This window comes from Gymnodraco acuticeps, unplaced genomic scaffold, assembly GCF_902827175.1.
Source record: "Gymnodraco acuticeps unplaced genomic scaffold, fGymAcu1.1, whole genome shotgun sequence".
NCBI classification, from domain to species: Eukaryota; Metazoa; Chordata; class Actinopteri; order Perciformes; family Bathydraconidae; genus Gymnodraco; species Gymnodraco acuticeps.
In genome coordinates this window covers 718,625-735,511 of record NW_022990254.1, presented here as the reverse complement: position 1 = coordinate 735,511, position 16,887 = coordinate 718,625, and the positions used below count along the sequence as shown (strand labels likewise).

The following is a 16,887-nucleotide window of genomic DNA, read 5'->3' as shown; positions in this document are numbered from 1 at the left end:
AGATAGTTGAACAGTGTCACAGCCACTGTCACCACAAGCAGCCGTTCTAACTCCCAAGTCAATGCATACGGCAACTATAGGCAAGAGCCCTACAGATTCAACAACTGTCAGAATCTCTTGTTATGGTTGACCAAAAGTAGGAAGTCAGGTCAGAAAGAAGTGGCTGGATGGTTCCGAAAACTTTTACCAGGAGGCTGGTGCGGTTGTCCTGTGTGAAAGCAAATGTTAATGTTGACATACTTTTTATTCATGTCAACCTCAACTTCATATCAAACATACCCATTACCATTACATACATCTTGTCAAGTAATTTGGTTGCCTAACCCCAATCAAGTTGTTTGCTGATGCTTTATCGTTTAACGTAGTAGATTGAAGTGTTGGGACACCGACCGAGCTGCCGTAATTTACGAGATGCGAGTGAGAAAAAAAATTGCCACAGGTTATTGAATAATATAAAAGGCTAAAACCTGACTTGACAAACATCAGTAGAGAGTTGTGATAAATTCACTAACTAATTTAAAGTAATTAAAAATATTTTCCACCACGAGATACTGATTATACCAGATTAAGTAATGAGCAAATAGTTCCAATTAAATGAGAAAGGGGTATTTTCTTTGTTGTTTTACATTAAACTGTAAGATTATTTTATAATTCCTTAACACAGTTCAAATCACTCTGGAAAAGTTTTTTTATCAGCCATATTTCTTGGCAGCATAGTGAATGTATGTTGCTGCTGGCCTGTGCTGCGACCCCGCCTGGTGAACCCCTGAGTCAGAGTGCTTGGTATGTTATACAGCTGGTCAAAACCTTCGCCTTCTTCCTCAGTGTGAGCAGCCTCTAACCACTTCACTGTACAATCCCTACAATTAAACCCATCATCGCAAACAAAAACAGCCCACGGAGGTTCACAGGAGCCTGACGCTCTTCACTCAAGTGTCTCCTACAGCTGCACATTCAGATAGAAATAGGCACTGAAGTGTTGGGGGATATGGTGCGACGGGCTTCTTGTTTCTCTTTGCAATCGGCAATACCGTAGACAAGTGGTTTGTGCAGTATGTAGAGCAGAACTACAACATATATTTACTGTGGTTAAAGACTAGGGCTTTTGTTGTTTGGAATAACGCAGGTCTGTGTTTATGAAGAATCTGAAAACATTTTTGGGGGGGATTTATCTGTAACATCATCTTAAGAAACTTTGAAATGTCTTCTTAACAAAAGGACAGGGTTCCAGGTCCTGCATTATGTATATCCTTTCACGTTGATCCGCAGTATTTTGCAGCAAGTAAGTGCTTGTTAACCATCTCTCCATTTTCCGACAGGATTTTGCATGTTCTCGACAGTCAAAATACGATTAGGTCCCTTCCATTCAAAAGAGGTAACACATATATTTATATATTTGAATTGCCTGTGATTTTGACACCCATGTTCCACCTTGCTGAAGTACCTGTTTCAAACGTAAAAGCTTATTTTTTGTTAAAAATGGCGAGCCCATTTGATGACCTGAATTTTATGGACACTTGCAGTAAGTTAGCCTGCAGCCTCTACGCCGAAACAGAAGGCTAGTACCATATGAAGATGATCTGCCCAGAGCTGAAAACATTACACAATGTCATCATGAACACAGCCTGTTCGGAGCCAGTTATGGAGGAGAGGCAGGCGAAGAGGAATGGAATAAAGACAGAGCGAAAACGGCAAATAAACCAATCAGAGTATTTAGCAAATAAATGTAGCACCATCTGCCACAATGCAGATCAGGGAAGGAAGTCACCCTACATTGAGCTGCAAGACTACCAGGAAAAGCCATTTGGATCCCATTCATTTAGTTTCCCTCAACGCACTGGAGAGTAAAAAAGAAGCTGGTGTCCAGACAATTTCACATCTGCTAATTGTGAGCTACACTGATCCACCACATTTCATCTCGAGTACGGCTAACACGCCGAGGGTTAGCGATTAGCCTGGAAAGCCATTAAAGAAATGTAGAGAGACTTCACTCAAAGAAGTAAGTTATTTTTGTTCCTCACCTTGGTTGTTTTTTATAGTAAAATTGGGGTTGTTGAGCATCTCAGGAACGAGACGATAGTCAAAGTAGTGGCCCTGGATTGGGTCGTCTTTGTCCACCGCGCTGACAGTCTGGATCACCTGTGTTGAAAGCAGAGAGACAGGAAGATTATACAGAGAAGGACTGGAAGTCATTAGAGGAGGCAGCCTATTCATTACTCTGTTTTTGCCACCGCAGATTGCCTCAGTCTAATACTGGCTGCATCACACCTGATGAAATATATGCCCTATTCATTCCCGGAGTTTGAGATTATTATCAATTAGGTCCTGTCTAGTCTGGAACTCTTTTCAGGCTCCTGGCTCTATCTGATAATCCGTCATCATAGGTCTTATCGTGCCGTTATGATTGATTGGAAATTAGAATTATTTTTTTGGCTCCTCTTTTTGATCAGTCCTTCCGATAAAGCTTCCTATTGTACGTGCATAGGTCCGTCCAATGAGGTCGATTGATGAGAAGGATAATGCTAAGTACTTGTCTAGAGTGTTTTGGCTTGGGTAACCATTGTGCCATCTGGAGGAGGACATGAAAGGCAGTCTTGAATTACAATCCACTCTGATCAATCCTGACCGCTCTCATTCCGCCTTTTGCTTTGCGCACACTGTGAAGGGAGAGCTAGGGAAGGGAGAAAAGGGACTGTACTCCCACCTCTGTAGTTTCCCGGTGAAATAAATAGGCTATAACTCAATGTGGCCAATCATTACAGGGGAGGAAAGAGAGACATAAGCAAAGGGAGTGAGAGAAAGAAGATAGATCAGTGGTTTGATGAATGAGCCGCTTCTTTTCTTACCTGTCCAGGTTTCCCATTTTCACAAAGGAAGGCCTCGTATTCGGTGGCAAATTCAGGCGCATTGTCATTAATGTCCATTACTCGGATGGCAACGATTGCCCTCGATATCTGACTGTGATTTCCTATTATAGATAGATAGATAGATATATAGATGGATAGAAAGGAAGGAAATCAAAAAAGGGAGAGATAAGAGGAGATAAATAAGAAAAGACAATCAAACTGTAAACAAAACAAGGTTACGCATGAACTCCCAGGTAAATTCTGTGACCTAGTTTTAATTTCCTTTATTTTCTCTCCTTATTTCTCCCTTCATTTCCTGAACTGATGGGATGACACATGATAAGTCACATCAATATACATTTCAGCGGGTGTCACATGCGTAACAGAGTCTAGGCACCAGAAAAGAAAGAACAAATTCCCATTCAAAGTGCATTTGAAAATCTCCCTGAACACTGTCATGTTTAAAACATCAGGGTTAAAACATGCATATTAATAAGTCATTGGTAACTGAAGTCTAAAAAGACAATAAAAGGCAGTTTAATTAGATTGGATTTTGATTTGAATAATTTATCTCTGGTAATTGACAGTCCCCTTCGAGAGTCCCCGTAAACGTTGGTGTTTATTAATCAGCAGTGCAAATGACAACTTTTAAAGCAATGAATGTGGGCCCAAGAGGGTTGTGCCACTTTAGCCAATGATACTGTTGTGTTTTAATTTTGACTTCTGTTTGTTCATTTACTTGCCCCTACTGTCACCTTAAAAGTAGAATGAATGGCAAGTGTATTGTCTTGGTTTTCTTTGGGCATCCTAGGATCTCGTTTGCAGTAAGACTTTCTGTCATTGTAGCCAATAGCAAGAACTCTCTTGCCTAATATCAAAGGCTTTTTTTTTAAAGTGGCTCTTTAACTGTGACATGCTTTAATGTTCAAAAAGCTCTTTATTGTTCTCATACTGCCTGTGCTACAGCACCTCTTTTCACCCTCTGTCTGAAACCAGAGCCCAGTCTGCTCTGATTGGTTAGCTGGCTGGCTCTGTTGTGATTGGTCAACTGTTTAGAGATGTCCCACTCCTATCACGCACAATTTGTGGTGCTAGCCACTAGAATAGTGAGTGTTACATAGTGATGTCACTATGTTACGGAAGAAAACAAAGGAGTCCAATGGAGGTGTTTCAGGCAGGGGGGGGAGTTTGGGAAATTAGTCTTTGCAGACCATTATCATGCACAGAAACCTATAACACATTACAGGAAAAGGGAAAATCCCAAAAACCATAATAGGGCCTCTTTAAATTAGTAATCATGAGCAGCAAGAACATTTTTTATATAGAGTGGCCAGTGTGATTACAAGATAATGATAATTTGGGGTTAACTTTATTTCCTAAGAAACTTGTTCCTACATTGAAATGCACTCATTAATGCCAGAGAAAAAGCATGTAGGGTTTGTGTATAGTACCTTTTGTTAGCTACAATAAGCTTGTCTGGTAAACAACTTTACCAGACAAATATACATGTTTTTGTATTAATTCTAATTGATTTCAAATAAAACCTTAACATAGCACAGTGGACAGCATGCCCGAGGAGAAAAGGCCCCTGGACAGGCCACTTTAAAGAAGAAGGGGTAAACAGGGAGGAGAGTGGAAATTAACAGGCTGATAGACGGTGATAGATGGATTAGGGCAGAGGGAGACAGGGATACAGAACCCCCCCCCCACCCTACAAAAGTGACTTTCCCCCGGCAGCAGACAGGGAATAGAGTCTGATTAGTCAGATGTCAACCGGTGCGAGGCGGCAGAACGTTCGGGCCGCAAATGGCATCCGGATAGAACTGGGAACACATCTATTCCTCTTCACGCCAGAGAAGACACAGACTTCCCTCCCATCCGTGAAGAATAGCAAAACTGCCTTGTATATTTTGGCAAGTTCATATTAGGTGTTCTCAGAGATGCCACTATCTCGAGCCACACAGTTACTTTGCCAGGAGGCATGACAACATGCTTTACATGTATGGGTGTGAGAAAATGACAAAGCTTATCAAATGAGACACATTCAACTCGTGTGTGTGTGTGTGTGTGTGTGTGTGTGTGTGTGTGTGTGTGTGTGTGTGTGTGTGTGTGTGTGTGTGTGTGTGTGTGTGTGTGTGTGTGTGTGTGTGTGTGTGTGTGTGTGTGTGTGTGTGTGTGTGTGTGTGTGTGTTGCATGGCCAAAACATCATGACAACATTTTGGCATTCACTTCATTCTGTCAATTAACGTGTGTTTCCTTTGATTAAGGAAATTAAAGGACAGATAAATGATGCGATGGAGAGAGGAAAGGGGGTGGAAAAAAAGAGTTACAAGCTGTGTACATTTCTATTCCAATAGCTTTAAGGGGTACATTAAGCTTTATCACAACATACAGCCCCCCTGAATCAATCTGTATGCAAATAAAGCCTTACATATGGTTTGAGCTTTTTGTAGCTCTGCCGGCAAGATTTTTTACGTAGTCAGTGAGTTTTGCGGTTTGCAGATGTTCTTTAATCTGTAATGGATGCTGGCATTGGAGCGATCCACTCCGAAGCTTGTCTTTAAAACTGTTTATTTGATAAGTCTTAATGTTCTTGCACTTCCACAAATTGACTACTGAGCTGTTTAATTCAATCAAAACTCAGCAAATTAACAAATGTAATGCCTCTGTGGATTCAAATGCTAATTGTTTGTGCCATACTTTCAGAGCGATTAGAAGCGCCCGTTTACAAAGTGCTATAGTGTTGAGCAGAGGATTGTGTGTAGCAGGTCAGTGATTCCTTTGACAAAGGCAACGTATGAAGTCGAGGAAGGGGATATTGTATGTGTCTCCCTGCAGTTCCAAGTTTTAAAATATGTTTTATTAATGCATGTCAAATAGTATGCTGATTTTCAAAAATAGGGCATTACAATTCAGGAGGAATGGTCTTCACAGCAGGGGTGAGCAGAGTCAGGGGTCTACTTACGGACTTCTGTGGCAGTCACTGTGATGTTGTGCCACATGTCCGTCTCCCGGTCCAGCGGTTTGGCCAGTGTGATCTTCCCGTCGTCCACGTTGATGTTGAACTGCCTCTCCAGGTCCGTGTGCCGATCGATGAAGTACCTGCAATTACAATCAATCATCAGCAAGCCCCCACTGCAGCATCTTTGGCAATCCTTTGTGTATTGTGGCTAACAGGGTCCTATCCAGCAGGAGAAACCTGTACTTAAAGGGAAATTAAAAATCTTAAGAGGTCTGATTACTATAATTTCCTACCAACAGCAGCCAAGGTCTGAACCTCATTGTCTAAATTGCACTCCATCTTGTCCATCAAATACAATCATTTACATTTTCATATCATTTAAACAACATGTATTTAAAACATATCTATAGGGTCCTTTTACCTAGAGACACATTGAGCATACAGTTTATGACAGTTGTACCTTTACAATAAATACACTGAGTCCCAGCACCATTAATGGTAGGCCTACATTAATAGTAAAATAACATAATTTAAAATGACCTATTTCTATATATGTTTTGCATTTATGTTATACTTCTTATCCTATAGATTAACAAGCCTGTGATAGCCCTTCCAGTAGAATGAATCTCCGGATGAATGTAGTATTTGCCATTCTGTCGTGCTAATGGCGTAGCCTGGAACAGTACCTTGTCTTAATACAGTCATAGCGTAAAAAGCTGATAAGTCATGCCAAAAATTGTCAAGATTGTGTAGTGTTACTTTGGTTGGAACAATGGACTATATACAAGAAGTGGTCAGTCAACATGACATCACACATTGATTTCTGGACTACAGTACAAAAGACTTGAGTTTTACATTTTGACACCAGAGGGTCGTGCTAAGTACAACCCAATGCTAAAAAAGACAATTACAGGCAACCAAAATATTAGAAGTCACTTTAATGAAGTGAAAAGACACTGTGAAAGAGTTAAAGATTTAGGGCTTAATCACACCTAAGCGACCTGTCAATCACAATGTTGCCACGCCCTAATGCACACCCTGCTTTTTCGTGTTTTTTCCTCTAAACACAACAATCAATTACAACATGAGGACTTAAAAAACCAGCTTGTTAAACATTTTTTAACGGAGGTTATAAATCAAGAGAGAATTAAGGTAATTTTCTCATAGACTTCTATCAAATCAGACTACTTTTTGCAAGCGGTGGAGTTGCCCCCTCTTAAATAATAGAAAGAAGGGTTAGGGTCTGTATCTATAGGTTACTTACGTAACCCCAGTTCTCAGAGTAACATGAAGTGAGATGTCTCACTATGGGATGCGCCTCATCGCGGAGCAAACAGAAGCATCAATCTCATTACGCCAATCCTAATTGGCTGGAGATCTTGACGTCAGCGTCAGGGAAATCACCCCCTATAAGTAGCTTGCGCCACAACGCATGCGCCATTCAAAATAAGCACCTCTTCTCGCTTCACCATAGCAAGGAGGGCCGTCTGGTGAGACATCTCACTTCATGTTACTCTGAAAACTGGGGTTACGTAAGTAACCTATAGTTCTCATTCATAACACTCCGTTCGATGTCTCACTATGGGAAATTGTAGCTCCCGTATTGCCAGACGAGCTTATCTCGAAAATCACCAAACCAACCAGAACTTAACAGGTAGAGCTCTGACTCAACCAGGTGCCCAGCACTGCTTGAGTCACACTGGGAGCAGAACGTCCAGCCTGTTAGGAGGCAGACAAAAGTGAGCGGCGAGGACCAGCTCGCCGCTGCACCAATGTCTTTGATGGGAGACATCCTGGACAGAGTCCAGAATGCAGCCAGACCCTGAGTCGAAAGAGCTCGCGGACCCGAGGGTGCCTGCGAACTCTGACTCGTATGAGCCCCAAAGCAATTGCTTCCACAGACCAGTGGGAGAGCCGTTGCTTAGTAACAGGCTTGCCCTTATAAGGGTTAGCCCAGGACACAAGGGGTTGGTCATTATGACAAAGCACCCTTGATCTGTCCCTGTACGTGCGTGAAGCACGGGCTGGACACGGCAAATCCGGCCGCTGTTCCCCGGAGGAATACAGTGGCGGGGAGGATGCCTTAATGTCAAATGTGGTACCTGAACCAACCGCCTTAAGATAAAGGCAGGGTCAGGCTTCAACCACACTCTGTTTGCCCTGGGGCAAACTGAGTGCATGAAGACTGTACAGATAGTGCATGAGTGCCACTGGCTCGCTTGGCAGCTGCCAGGGTCAGCGTCATGTCACACTGTAATTGTACCACTCACGGGCCAGGCCCATAGAGCCAAGCGCTCTGGGTGTGGGTGAAAGATCGCCCCCCCCGCTTGGGACAGTATGTCCCTGCGTAGTGGGAGCTGCCATGGCTTCCCGCACAGCAGCTGATATATCTCCGCTAGCCAGTACATAGCTGGCCAGTGCGGAGCTATCAGGATAAGTGTGTGGCGTTGCTCTCTCACTCTGGCCAGAGTTGGGGGTATCAGAGCCAGGGGTGGGAACGCGTACAGAAGGCCCGGGGGCCAATTGTGCGCGAGTGCATCCACGCCTAACGGTGCATTTAGATCGCGCATCGAAAAGAACAGCTGACACTGAGCGTTGTCTTTCGATGCGAACAGATCCACCGCAGCTCTGCCGTAACGCACCCACAGCTGGCTCACAATCCTTGGATGTAGAGTCCAGTCTGCATAAAGTGGTATACCTCTGGACAGTAGATCTGCCCCGAGGTTCCTCACTCCCGGTACGTGCGTCGCTCTCAGAGAGAGGAGATGCCTACCGCTCCATAGGATAAGTTTGCGCGCCAGTGTGTGTAACTGGAGAGAACGCAAACCCCCTTGGCGGTTAATATACGATATTGTGGTTGTATTGTCTGTCCTCACGAGGACGTGATGTCCCCTGAGGAAAGGCAGAAAGCGTTTTAGGGTGAGAAACACCGCTAAAAGCTCCAGGTAATTTATGTGCGCCCGCTGGAGGTCTCTGCTCCAGAGACCCCTCACCGGGCGACCTTCATAAATACCTCCCCAACCTGTCAGACATGCGTCCGTGGTGACCACTTTCCGTGAAAGGACAGCACCCATAGGCACACCTCGTACTAGAAAAGTCGGGTGCAGCCAGTGGCGCAGTGCCATTACGCATTTCACAGTAACCATCACTCTCCGCGAGGACATTTGTCTGCGTAACAGCCTCCTGCTCCGACTGTGCGAGAAGCAGCCAGTCGTCCAGGTAGGTCGCCAGGCGAATACCCTGTTGTCTTAACGGGGCTATCGCGGCTTCCGTACATCGTACAAACACCCTTGGACTGAGAGACAGACCGAAGGGGAGTACTCTGTATTCATAACAGATCCCCTGAAATGCGAATCTCAGATATTTCCTGTGTGGGTAATATACTGGGATGTGAAAATACGCATCTTTCAGGTCGACTGATGTGAACCAGTCGTCTTGTCGCACGAGCCGCAGCAGAGATGTGTGAGTGAGCATTCTGAACTTATATCTTCTTAGATATTTGTTCAGAGCCCTCAAATCAAGTATTGGCCGAATTCCGTTCCCTCCCCATTTGGGAACGAGGAAGTACTTGGAATAGAAGCCGCCCTGACTCTGCTCGGCGGGTACAATAGATATAGCCCTCTTTTCTAGGAGAGAGAGAATCTTTTTCTCCAGAATATGGGCTGACTCTCCTCGGGCCTGCGAATGCAGAATGCCCGAGAAGCGAGGGGGGGTGACAGCGAATTGGAGTCTGTAGCCCCGTGTTACTGTCTTGAAAACAGAAGCAGATGATGTGAGCATCTTCCACTGCATGCTCCTTAGAGCCAGTGGAGATGTCACATCTCTTCCCCTCTGAGTCTCTATTTGTTGTGTTATGGGGCCCTCTAGTGTCTGAACACAGTGGTGCCCCCTTTCGACAATCCCCACCGACACTGCGCATGCGCATGACGGTGGTGCCTTCACAACCCCAGCCGGCACTGCGCATGCGCGTGGCGGTGGTGCTTTTAAAACCCCAGCCGGCACTGCGCATGCGCGTGACGGTGGTGCCTTCACAGACCCGCCTGTAATCCGCCTTTTGAGAGATGCCGAAGCTGCTCTCAGAAGGGGAACAGTTGACGGGCTGTTTATTGGTTTTATTGTTTTTCTTATGATTTTTTTGAGCTGCGCCCTCGGCCTGAAGCCTGGATGCGTCAGCGGAAAATGTTTAATGACAGAGGAACAAACAGATTTGTGACATGTGTTTTTGCGGACTTGAGGATGGTGTTGAGGCATCTCTCGAGGCGGCGGGAACACATTTAGAGCTGGGGAACCGTGGACTTCCAGCTCTGTCACGGAGGGGAGAAGGAGGGGCTGTCACGCCGCTCGCTTCTTCTTCCTCGCCTGCTGGCCGAAATTCTGGGTTGGCTGCGCCTGAGCTGCAGCCGGAACCGGAGATTTTCTTCAGCTCGCCCTCGTCTCCAGCCTGGGCTGGGGACTAGGGGCGGGCTGCGACCTCTGCATTCTCGATGTTTTAAACCGAGCAGGGTTCAAGGCAGCTTGGGCGAAGGACTGCTGCTGCGAAGGACTGCTGCTGCGAAGGCAGCGGCTGGACCCTTCGAGGGAGGCAGAGGTGGAGTGCCTCGTCCTCCCTCTTTTTCGACTCACACCTCTTTTGCATGGAAGCAAGACCGGAGCCGAAAATTCCCTCGGGAACGATGGGCATATCCAGCACATCCTCCTTTTCCCGGTCTGGGAGGTTGGTGAGGTTGAGCCATCTCGCTCTTTCCTGCACCACCATGATCCCCATTGCCTTACCTGTGGCCTGGACGGCGCAGCGTTGGACACGGAGACAGATGTCTGTGACCGCTGCCATCTCGTCCAGAGTGGCTGCCCCCGGGTTACCCGACAGGTCCTCGCAGAGCTCCGCTTGGTAAGCGGTTAGCAGCGAGGCCACATTCAGGGCCCTGGCGGACAACGCTGCGGCTTTGTAGGACCGTTCAGTCATTGTCGACTGAAATCGGTCCGACTTTGCCGGCAGCGTGGGGTTCCTGCTTGGTGACGGGCCCATCCTCGGTAGGAGGTGGGCTGCTACCAGCGGTTCCATGGGCGGTATGCGGAGCAGGCCGAGCTTCTCCATTCCGTCACAGTCTAGGGAGGAGGCACCCTGGATTGGGACCTTGTTGCTGAAGGGCCGGTCTCTCCACGAGACCGACACCTCATCCAACATCTCCGGGAAGACCGGAAGGAGTTGCCTCTTTGTCTGCGCTGCTTGGGGAAAATGTTTCCCTTCGTAGCGGGACCTGGAGGTCTCCTTGGCCATTTCAGGCCACGGGATGTCGAGTCTGGCCGCAGTGCGTTTGCACACGGCCTGCAGGTCCATACTCAGACAGGGCGAAGCTGGTGTGCTATCGTCTGGGAGAGCAGCCCTCGCTCCAGGCTTTGCAGCCTGAGCCGATGACATGAAGATGTCCTCTTCATGTTCATCCGACTCGGACAGGAGGAACACCGAGGTGTCCTCTTCGTCCTCGTCGTAGTGAAGCTCGAGGACATCCTCCGCGGGTGAGACCATGGTGAGGTCTAACCGGGAGCCCCAGCTCGGTAAAGCGTGGGGTCCCGTTCCCGCGTGTCTTGCCGCCACCGGGTCCCGGCCTGCCAGGGCGCGGGAATCCGGTTCTGCGGCCATCTCAGATACTGAGCCCCAGACCGACATGGAGAGGGGTTCACTCTCTGTGGCAGATGTCCCCGCATCTTGACTGCCGGCCGGCAGGTCAGAGGACATGGGGGGTTCCTGCTCCGACAGGCTAGCTTGGCGTGCTAGCCGTCGGCGGAGGCTCTTTATGATGAAGCGGACACAATGTCCGCACGAGCCGGGGTTGTCGATAGCGCCTCGGGCGTGTTCCAGCCCGAGGCAGGACGAGCAGACCTGGTGTGTGTCTGTGCCCGAGATCTTCAACCCGCAGCCGCAGAGTCGAGCCACCGAGTCCCTGACTCCTCAGGTGTGAGGGAGAGGGGCGTCCATCTTGTTCGCCTCGTGGCGTGGAGAGGACCCGCTCTCAACAGGTAGGTTGGGAGAAAAAGAGGTAACCACCCTGTCCTTAATCCGGAGAAAAGGACGGTGTGGGTATTTTATTCCCAGAGAATACTGACTGGTGTGGCAGTATGCTCCTTTTAATCCTTTCCTCCTCCGTGGGGAAGAGAAAAGAAAAGACTTCCTCGCTACCGTGGTGTCGGTAGTGAGGGAGCAAGCTAACGCTAGCTTGAAAAAAGTCAGACCTAGCTTACTTTCCGGGGAAAGAGAGCGGCGAGGTCGATTTCAACAATAACTAGCGTTAGTAATTACCGTCTTCCTGCGAAGCAGAAGGAGTAGCCGGCAAGCGCCCATCGACCGAAATGGATATTTGGGTTCAGTCTGTGGACCGTGAAGCTTGTCCGGCTACCATAGAGATGTGCTCTGAAGCGAGAAGAGGTGTTTGAATGGCGCATGCGTTGTGGCGCAAGCTACTTATAGGGGGTGATTTCCCTGACGCTGACGTCAAGATCTCCAGCCAATCAGGATTGGCGTAATGAGATTGATGCTTCTGTTTGCTCCGTGATGAGACGCATCCCATAGTGAGACATCGAACAGAGTGTTATGAATGAGAACTTGTTGCTCCATGCTGTCAACTCAATCTACTTTCTCTCACACCTCTAATCCTTCTTGCAAACACTTTACGCACGGTAGAGCAACTGATTTGATGGCTTCAGTTGATCAAACTATTACCGTATTACATAAATAGGTTTCAGTTCAGATCACGCCCTGCCATATGGACTGCATAGTGATTTACATAAAAAGAAAGTAAGAAATCAATATTATCTATGGAATAATTACAGCCTAAACCTGAGCAACATAGGGCATTACAGCCTAATAAGGTCAGAGAAGCCCTCCCCCCCAATCGTTGCTACACCTCCCTCATGCACAGAAAAAAGACCATTAGTATGTGTCATGTCAGAATAAAATATGGGGTGTTGACAGATCCCAAACAGGGTTAACAACACTCAATGGCCCCCAAAGGCTTTGCATTAATGAGTTAGGACAGCATTGGGTCACACATGAGATTTAACAACACAGTGCGGGGGAGGGGGGTAATTGATGTAATGGAGATGACCGGCTTGCTTTGTGTGACCTTGTCTGATCTAAATGATTTTGTTTGCTTTTTAAACCACTAGCCATGTGCAGGTCATGAAGCAACACATTAAGTACTCATTTAAAAAGGAGTAGACTTTTAAATAACAAACAAATAAATTCCTTTTCTTGATTCAGTTTCTCTGTGACCCTGCCTCTGACACACTGACTGTTTGAAACGTCTGTTAAGGATACAGTGGCAGTGACATTCAACTCCTCAGGAAAAAAATAAATACTCTAGCAGTTGGTAAGAAAAATTGAAATGCACATGAAAGAGAATTTGCGGGTGCTACTGGAAGCTGTGAAATCGCTCCTTCATGTAGCGGCACGCAGAGCCAGATTCTTTGGACGAGCCCACACGAAACTGAGTTTAAAAAAGGATCTGTCATTATGGGTCATCTTTGGCTTCATTTTCCATTATGCGTAACTGTCACAAACATCCTACCCACCTAAAACACAAGGCCACGTGTTTCCGTTCCTCCAGGACAAACTGTCTCCCTTCCTTTCTCTTCCATCTTCCCTCACAATCTCGTCCCCCTCTTACCCACTCGACAGTCACAAAGTATTTTATTTTCTATCCAGCTGGGTCTCTAGCTCTCCCTAATCCAATCCCCCTATCCAATTCTCCGCGGCCCCCCTGTCCCCACACAGCCGTCCCTCTACACCAGGCGCCCCGCTCACCCTTCCCTCCTAACCCCGGGTCTTGCAGCAGAGCCGTTCATCCCTATCAGTGCAGACCTGTTGGCAGGAACCCTCCAGTGTTGCTATAAAGGGAAGAAGGGATACAGAGAGATGGAAAAGAGAAAAGCACAGAAAGCCACAATAACAACAATTGATATGAAGGAGGGCGCTGCTTATACAAGAACGGGAGGAAATTAAATAAATAAAACCACTGGCCCAGATTCCAATTGTTGGGGAGATGTACCGAGCCGTGACATTTCCATTTCTGAGATGAAATGGTGTAAAATCCTCTAGACGCCGGGCTGGGAGAGGTCCATAAGGACCCACTCCCAGCCCACAAACCCTCCCTCGCCCACCCCCCCATCTCTCCCTCTCTTTTCTCTCCTGCCCTGCAGACGCAAAGCACTTTCAAGACAGGCAGACAGCAGCAAACCACCTGGGAGCAGCCTCACTCCCGCAGACTGAGTGGATCCCAGTCAAACTCTGACAGCCTCACGTGGAAGCGAGGAGACAGACCCTGAAATGTTCTGCCACCTGTCACTCAAACTGACAACGTGATGTGAAAAGAATTAAAAGCAAATAAAAAAATGATATCCAGCGTGGTACGTGCGCGGTTTCCCTGAGTGTGATGTGACAGTGTGTGTCGCCTCGTTTCAGCTTTGCTTTACTTTACACATGACTTTAAACACCATTGGGATGACCTCAGTCTAACAGTTTAACCTTGCAGGGAGGCAGTTTGTAAAACATATTGGAAACCACCAAAAAATATCGTTTTTTAAAGATGATTTTTTTGGCCAGTTTATCCTTTTTTAGAAATACAAGTTTGAAAGGGGGAGATAGAGGGGATGACCTTAGGCGGGATTAGAACCTGCGTCCTCCGCAGCACAATTTATTCAACCTCAATATAGAAACATAACAAGCTATTCAAATGCATCAGTGTGACAGAAGCTGTTCACTGCAGAAAAATAGATAAGCTGTAATCAGTGACATCATTCTTTTTTTCCTAACTCAGTTGCAGTTCCTTGGCTCATTGATGTGGCTTCTCTGCTCCGTTTTTCTGGAAGATCATCTGTCAATCAAACTGTGGCCCGGACGTCTTCTCTGTTTGAGTTTCTGTGGGTGGCAATCTTTTGTCTCTTTAGTCCCGGTCATTGCTCATGCTACCCAGTGAATTTTCGCTTTCCATCACATAATGCGTGTCATAGGATTTTCTCCATTAATATTTACCAGGCGCTGCGTAGCAAGTGTTAAAGCTTTCCGCAACTAACTCTTGTACATCATACAGGTATATTATAAAGGTAATTACATGTCATACAAAAAGGAAGAGCAAACATATGTAATAATATGTTCCAATGTATAGGCCTAATGAACCCAACTACATGCTCACTATAACAATCCACAACATCTGCACTATAGAACCTCGAGCATTGATCACACTGCTGCATAATGGGTTGTGTTTCACAATGAGGTGCAAACTGACAGGAAAACACTGAAAAGATCTGTGACCTCTAGCTTTAGGGATTCATGTCAATAGGAGACTTTGCTAGTACATTTAGAATCAAGGACATTATTTCTCTCAAATCCCTTGAAGTGAGATTGTAACTTTTATAAGCGAGGAAATTGACAGTAATTTCACAAAATTCATTTTCTATTAAACGTTTGCAAGAGTCAGTTTACACAAGCCCTAAGTCAAGCTGCTTACAATCCTGATTGTAATTAAGTGATTAATATTCTGTTTAACATCTTATCATTTATTTGTTCCATTTATATTATATCATAATTTGTTTATACTGAGAAAGTACATCCAAATTGTAATGATGTACTTACTGTATGACATAATACTATATCATTATCTGAAAAGGTTAAGCGACCAAGAAAAGGATAATGTGCACCTTCGTATGTGAGCACAGTGTGATGTTGTCACCTTGAGAGTGTAATCTGTGTGAGTGTCTGATGAGTTGGCAGGAATGGATAAAAAAAAGAAAAACTCCTTCCCTTTTTTTTCTGCAGGGACAAAAATGCTTCAGTGACATTCTTGCTTGTTATAAAGGTCAGCAACTCTATTGGGAGTACCACGGATTTAGGGTTAGGGTCAGGCTAACCCTAACTCCTAACCCACATGTTTGGCCGTGCCCTGAATGCTGACCGGAAATAGAAAAATAACAGAGCAAATGCTTTTTCCCTTTTGTATCTGCAGAGTAAAAAATGCCTCTGTGACATTGTTGCTTGTTTTCATGTCAGAAACTCTATTGGGAGTTCCACACATGTCAGGGTTAGGGTAAGCCTAACCCCAACTCCTTACCCAGTTTTTGGCCTTCGCCGGAATGCTGACTGCTTCTATATTGCCAACGCATTTTATACAGGTGTTACTAGAACGTGGTTTTCCTGGAGGGTCCATAGTAAATCATAAATAACAAAACCACAAGTCCTGCGGAAAAGGCCTTCTCGACATTACATTTCAAAACCACCCAGTTTACATGAGTCCTTGCATTACCATATACATCATGTTAGCTGTCAGCTGTGCTCAGGCAACATAAGGACGCCTGCAGGAAGAAACAAGCTTTACAGAATTACATTACATTTCCCTCACCAAGACGAGAATAGACGGAGGACGAAAACAAAGATATCAAATAGAATTGTTTAAAATCCAAGTCTAGTTTTGCCAATGCTTGTCACAGTATCAATATGTTTGACTGAAATACAGTCACAGCGATTCTATAGGCAGTGTGTGTCAGCCACAGTGACTGCCAGATCTCACATTGCCTTTTATATGTGATCAGTCAGGTAGAAAACGACAGAGCACAGGCTCCAAAGAGAAGCAATACTGGGAGCATTTCATGGAGTGCACCTGAAATGTTGTTGGTTGGCTGCATTAAGTACAGCTAAGGGCTTGTTTGTCTCCTGAGTGCAGAGGACATGGCAGCCCACCAGAGCACCCGCCCCCGAGTGGTTTAGACTCAGACCGGTTTAGTCTGGTCCGGCTGGAGGGGGGGGATTGAGACAGAGAGTGATTCTAATCAGTAGCTCGTTCAGATGGGGGTCTGAGAAGCTGCTGCCACTCCTCAACTATAGATCAACCTTCACTAACCTAAGCTTTCATTTTTGGGATGCTATTTTCCTTATACATCCTTAAGAGACAAAGATTCAAAATAAAAGATGAGTAAAAGAGACAAGAGGAAGGACGATAATTGTATGCTAATGAGTGTAATTTATGGGTAAATCGAGTGTAGAGATTAACAAGCGACATGTGTTGACTGCCTCATTCCCTGGTTGATCA

General features: G+C 45.9%; 1 protein-coding gene across 3 annotated transcripts in view; it reads right to left on the bottom strand.

Moving 5' to 3' along the window:
- The window catches only part of cdh8 (cadherin 8), a 147,842-nt gene that overhangs the window by 5,345 nt on the left and 125,610 nt on the right, over positions 1 to 16,887 (bottom strand). For all 3 annotated transcript variants that reach the window (XM_034220584.1, XM_034220586.1, XM_034220585.1), the window contains exons 8-10: positions 5,813 to 5,949; positions 2,847 to 2,968; positions 2,022 to 2,139 (exon numbers count right to left, since the gene is read on the bottom strand). In XM_034220584.1, coding sequence (XP_034076475.1) covers positions 2,022 to 2,139; positions 2,847 to 2,968; positions 5,813 to 5,949 — 377 coding nt within the window. The remainder of the gene's footprint in view (positions 1 to 2,021; positions 2,140 to 2,846; positions 2,969 to 5,812; positions 5,950 to 16,887) is intronic.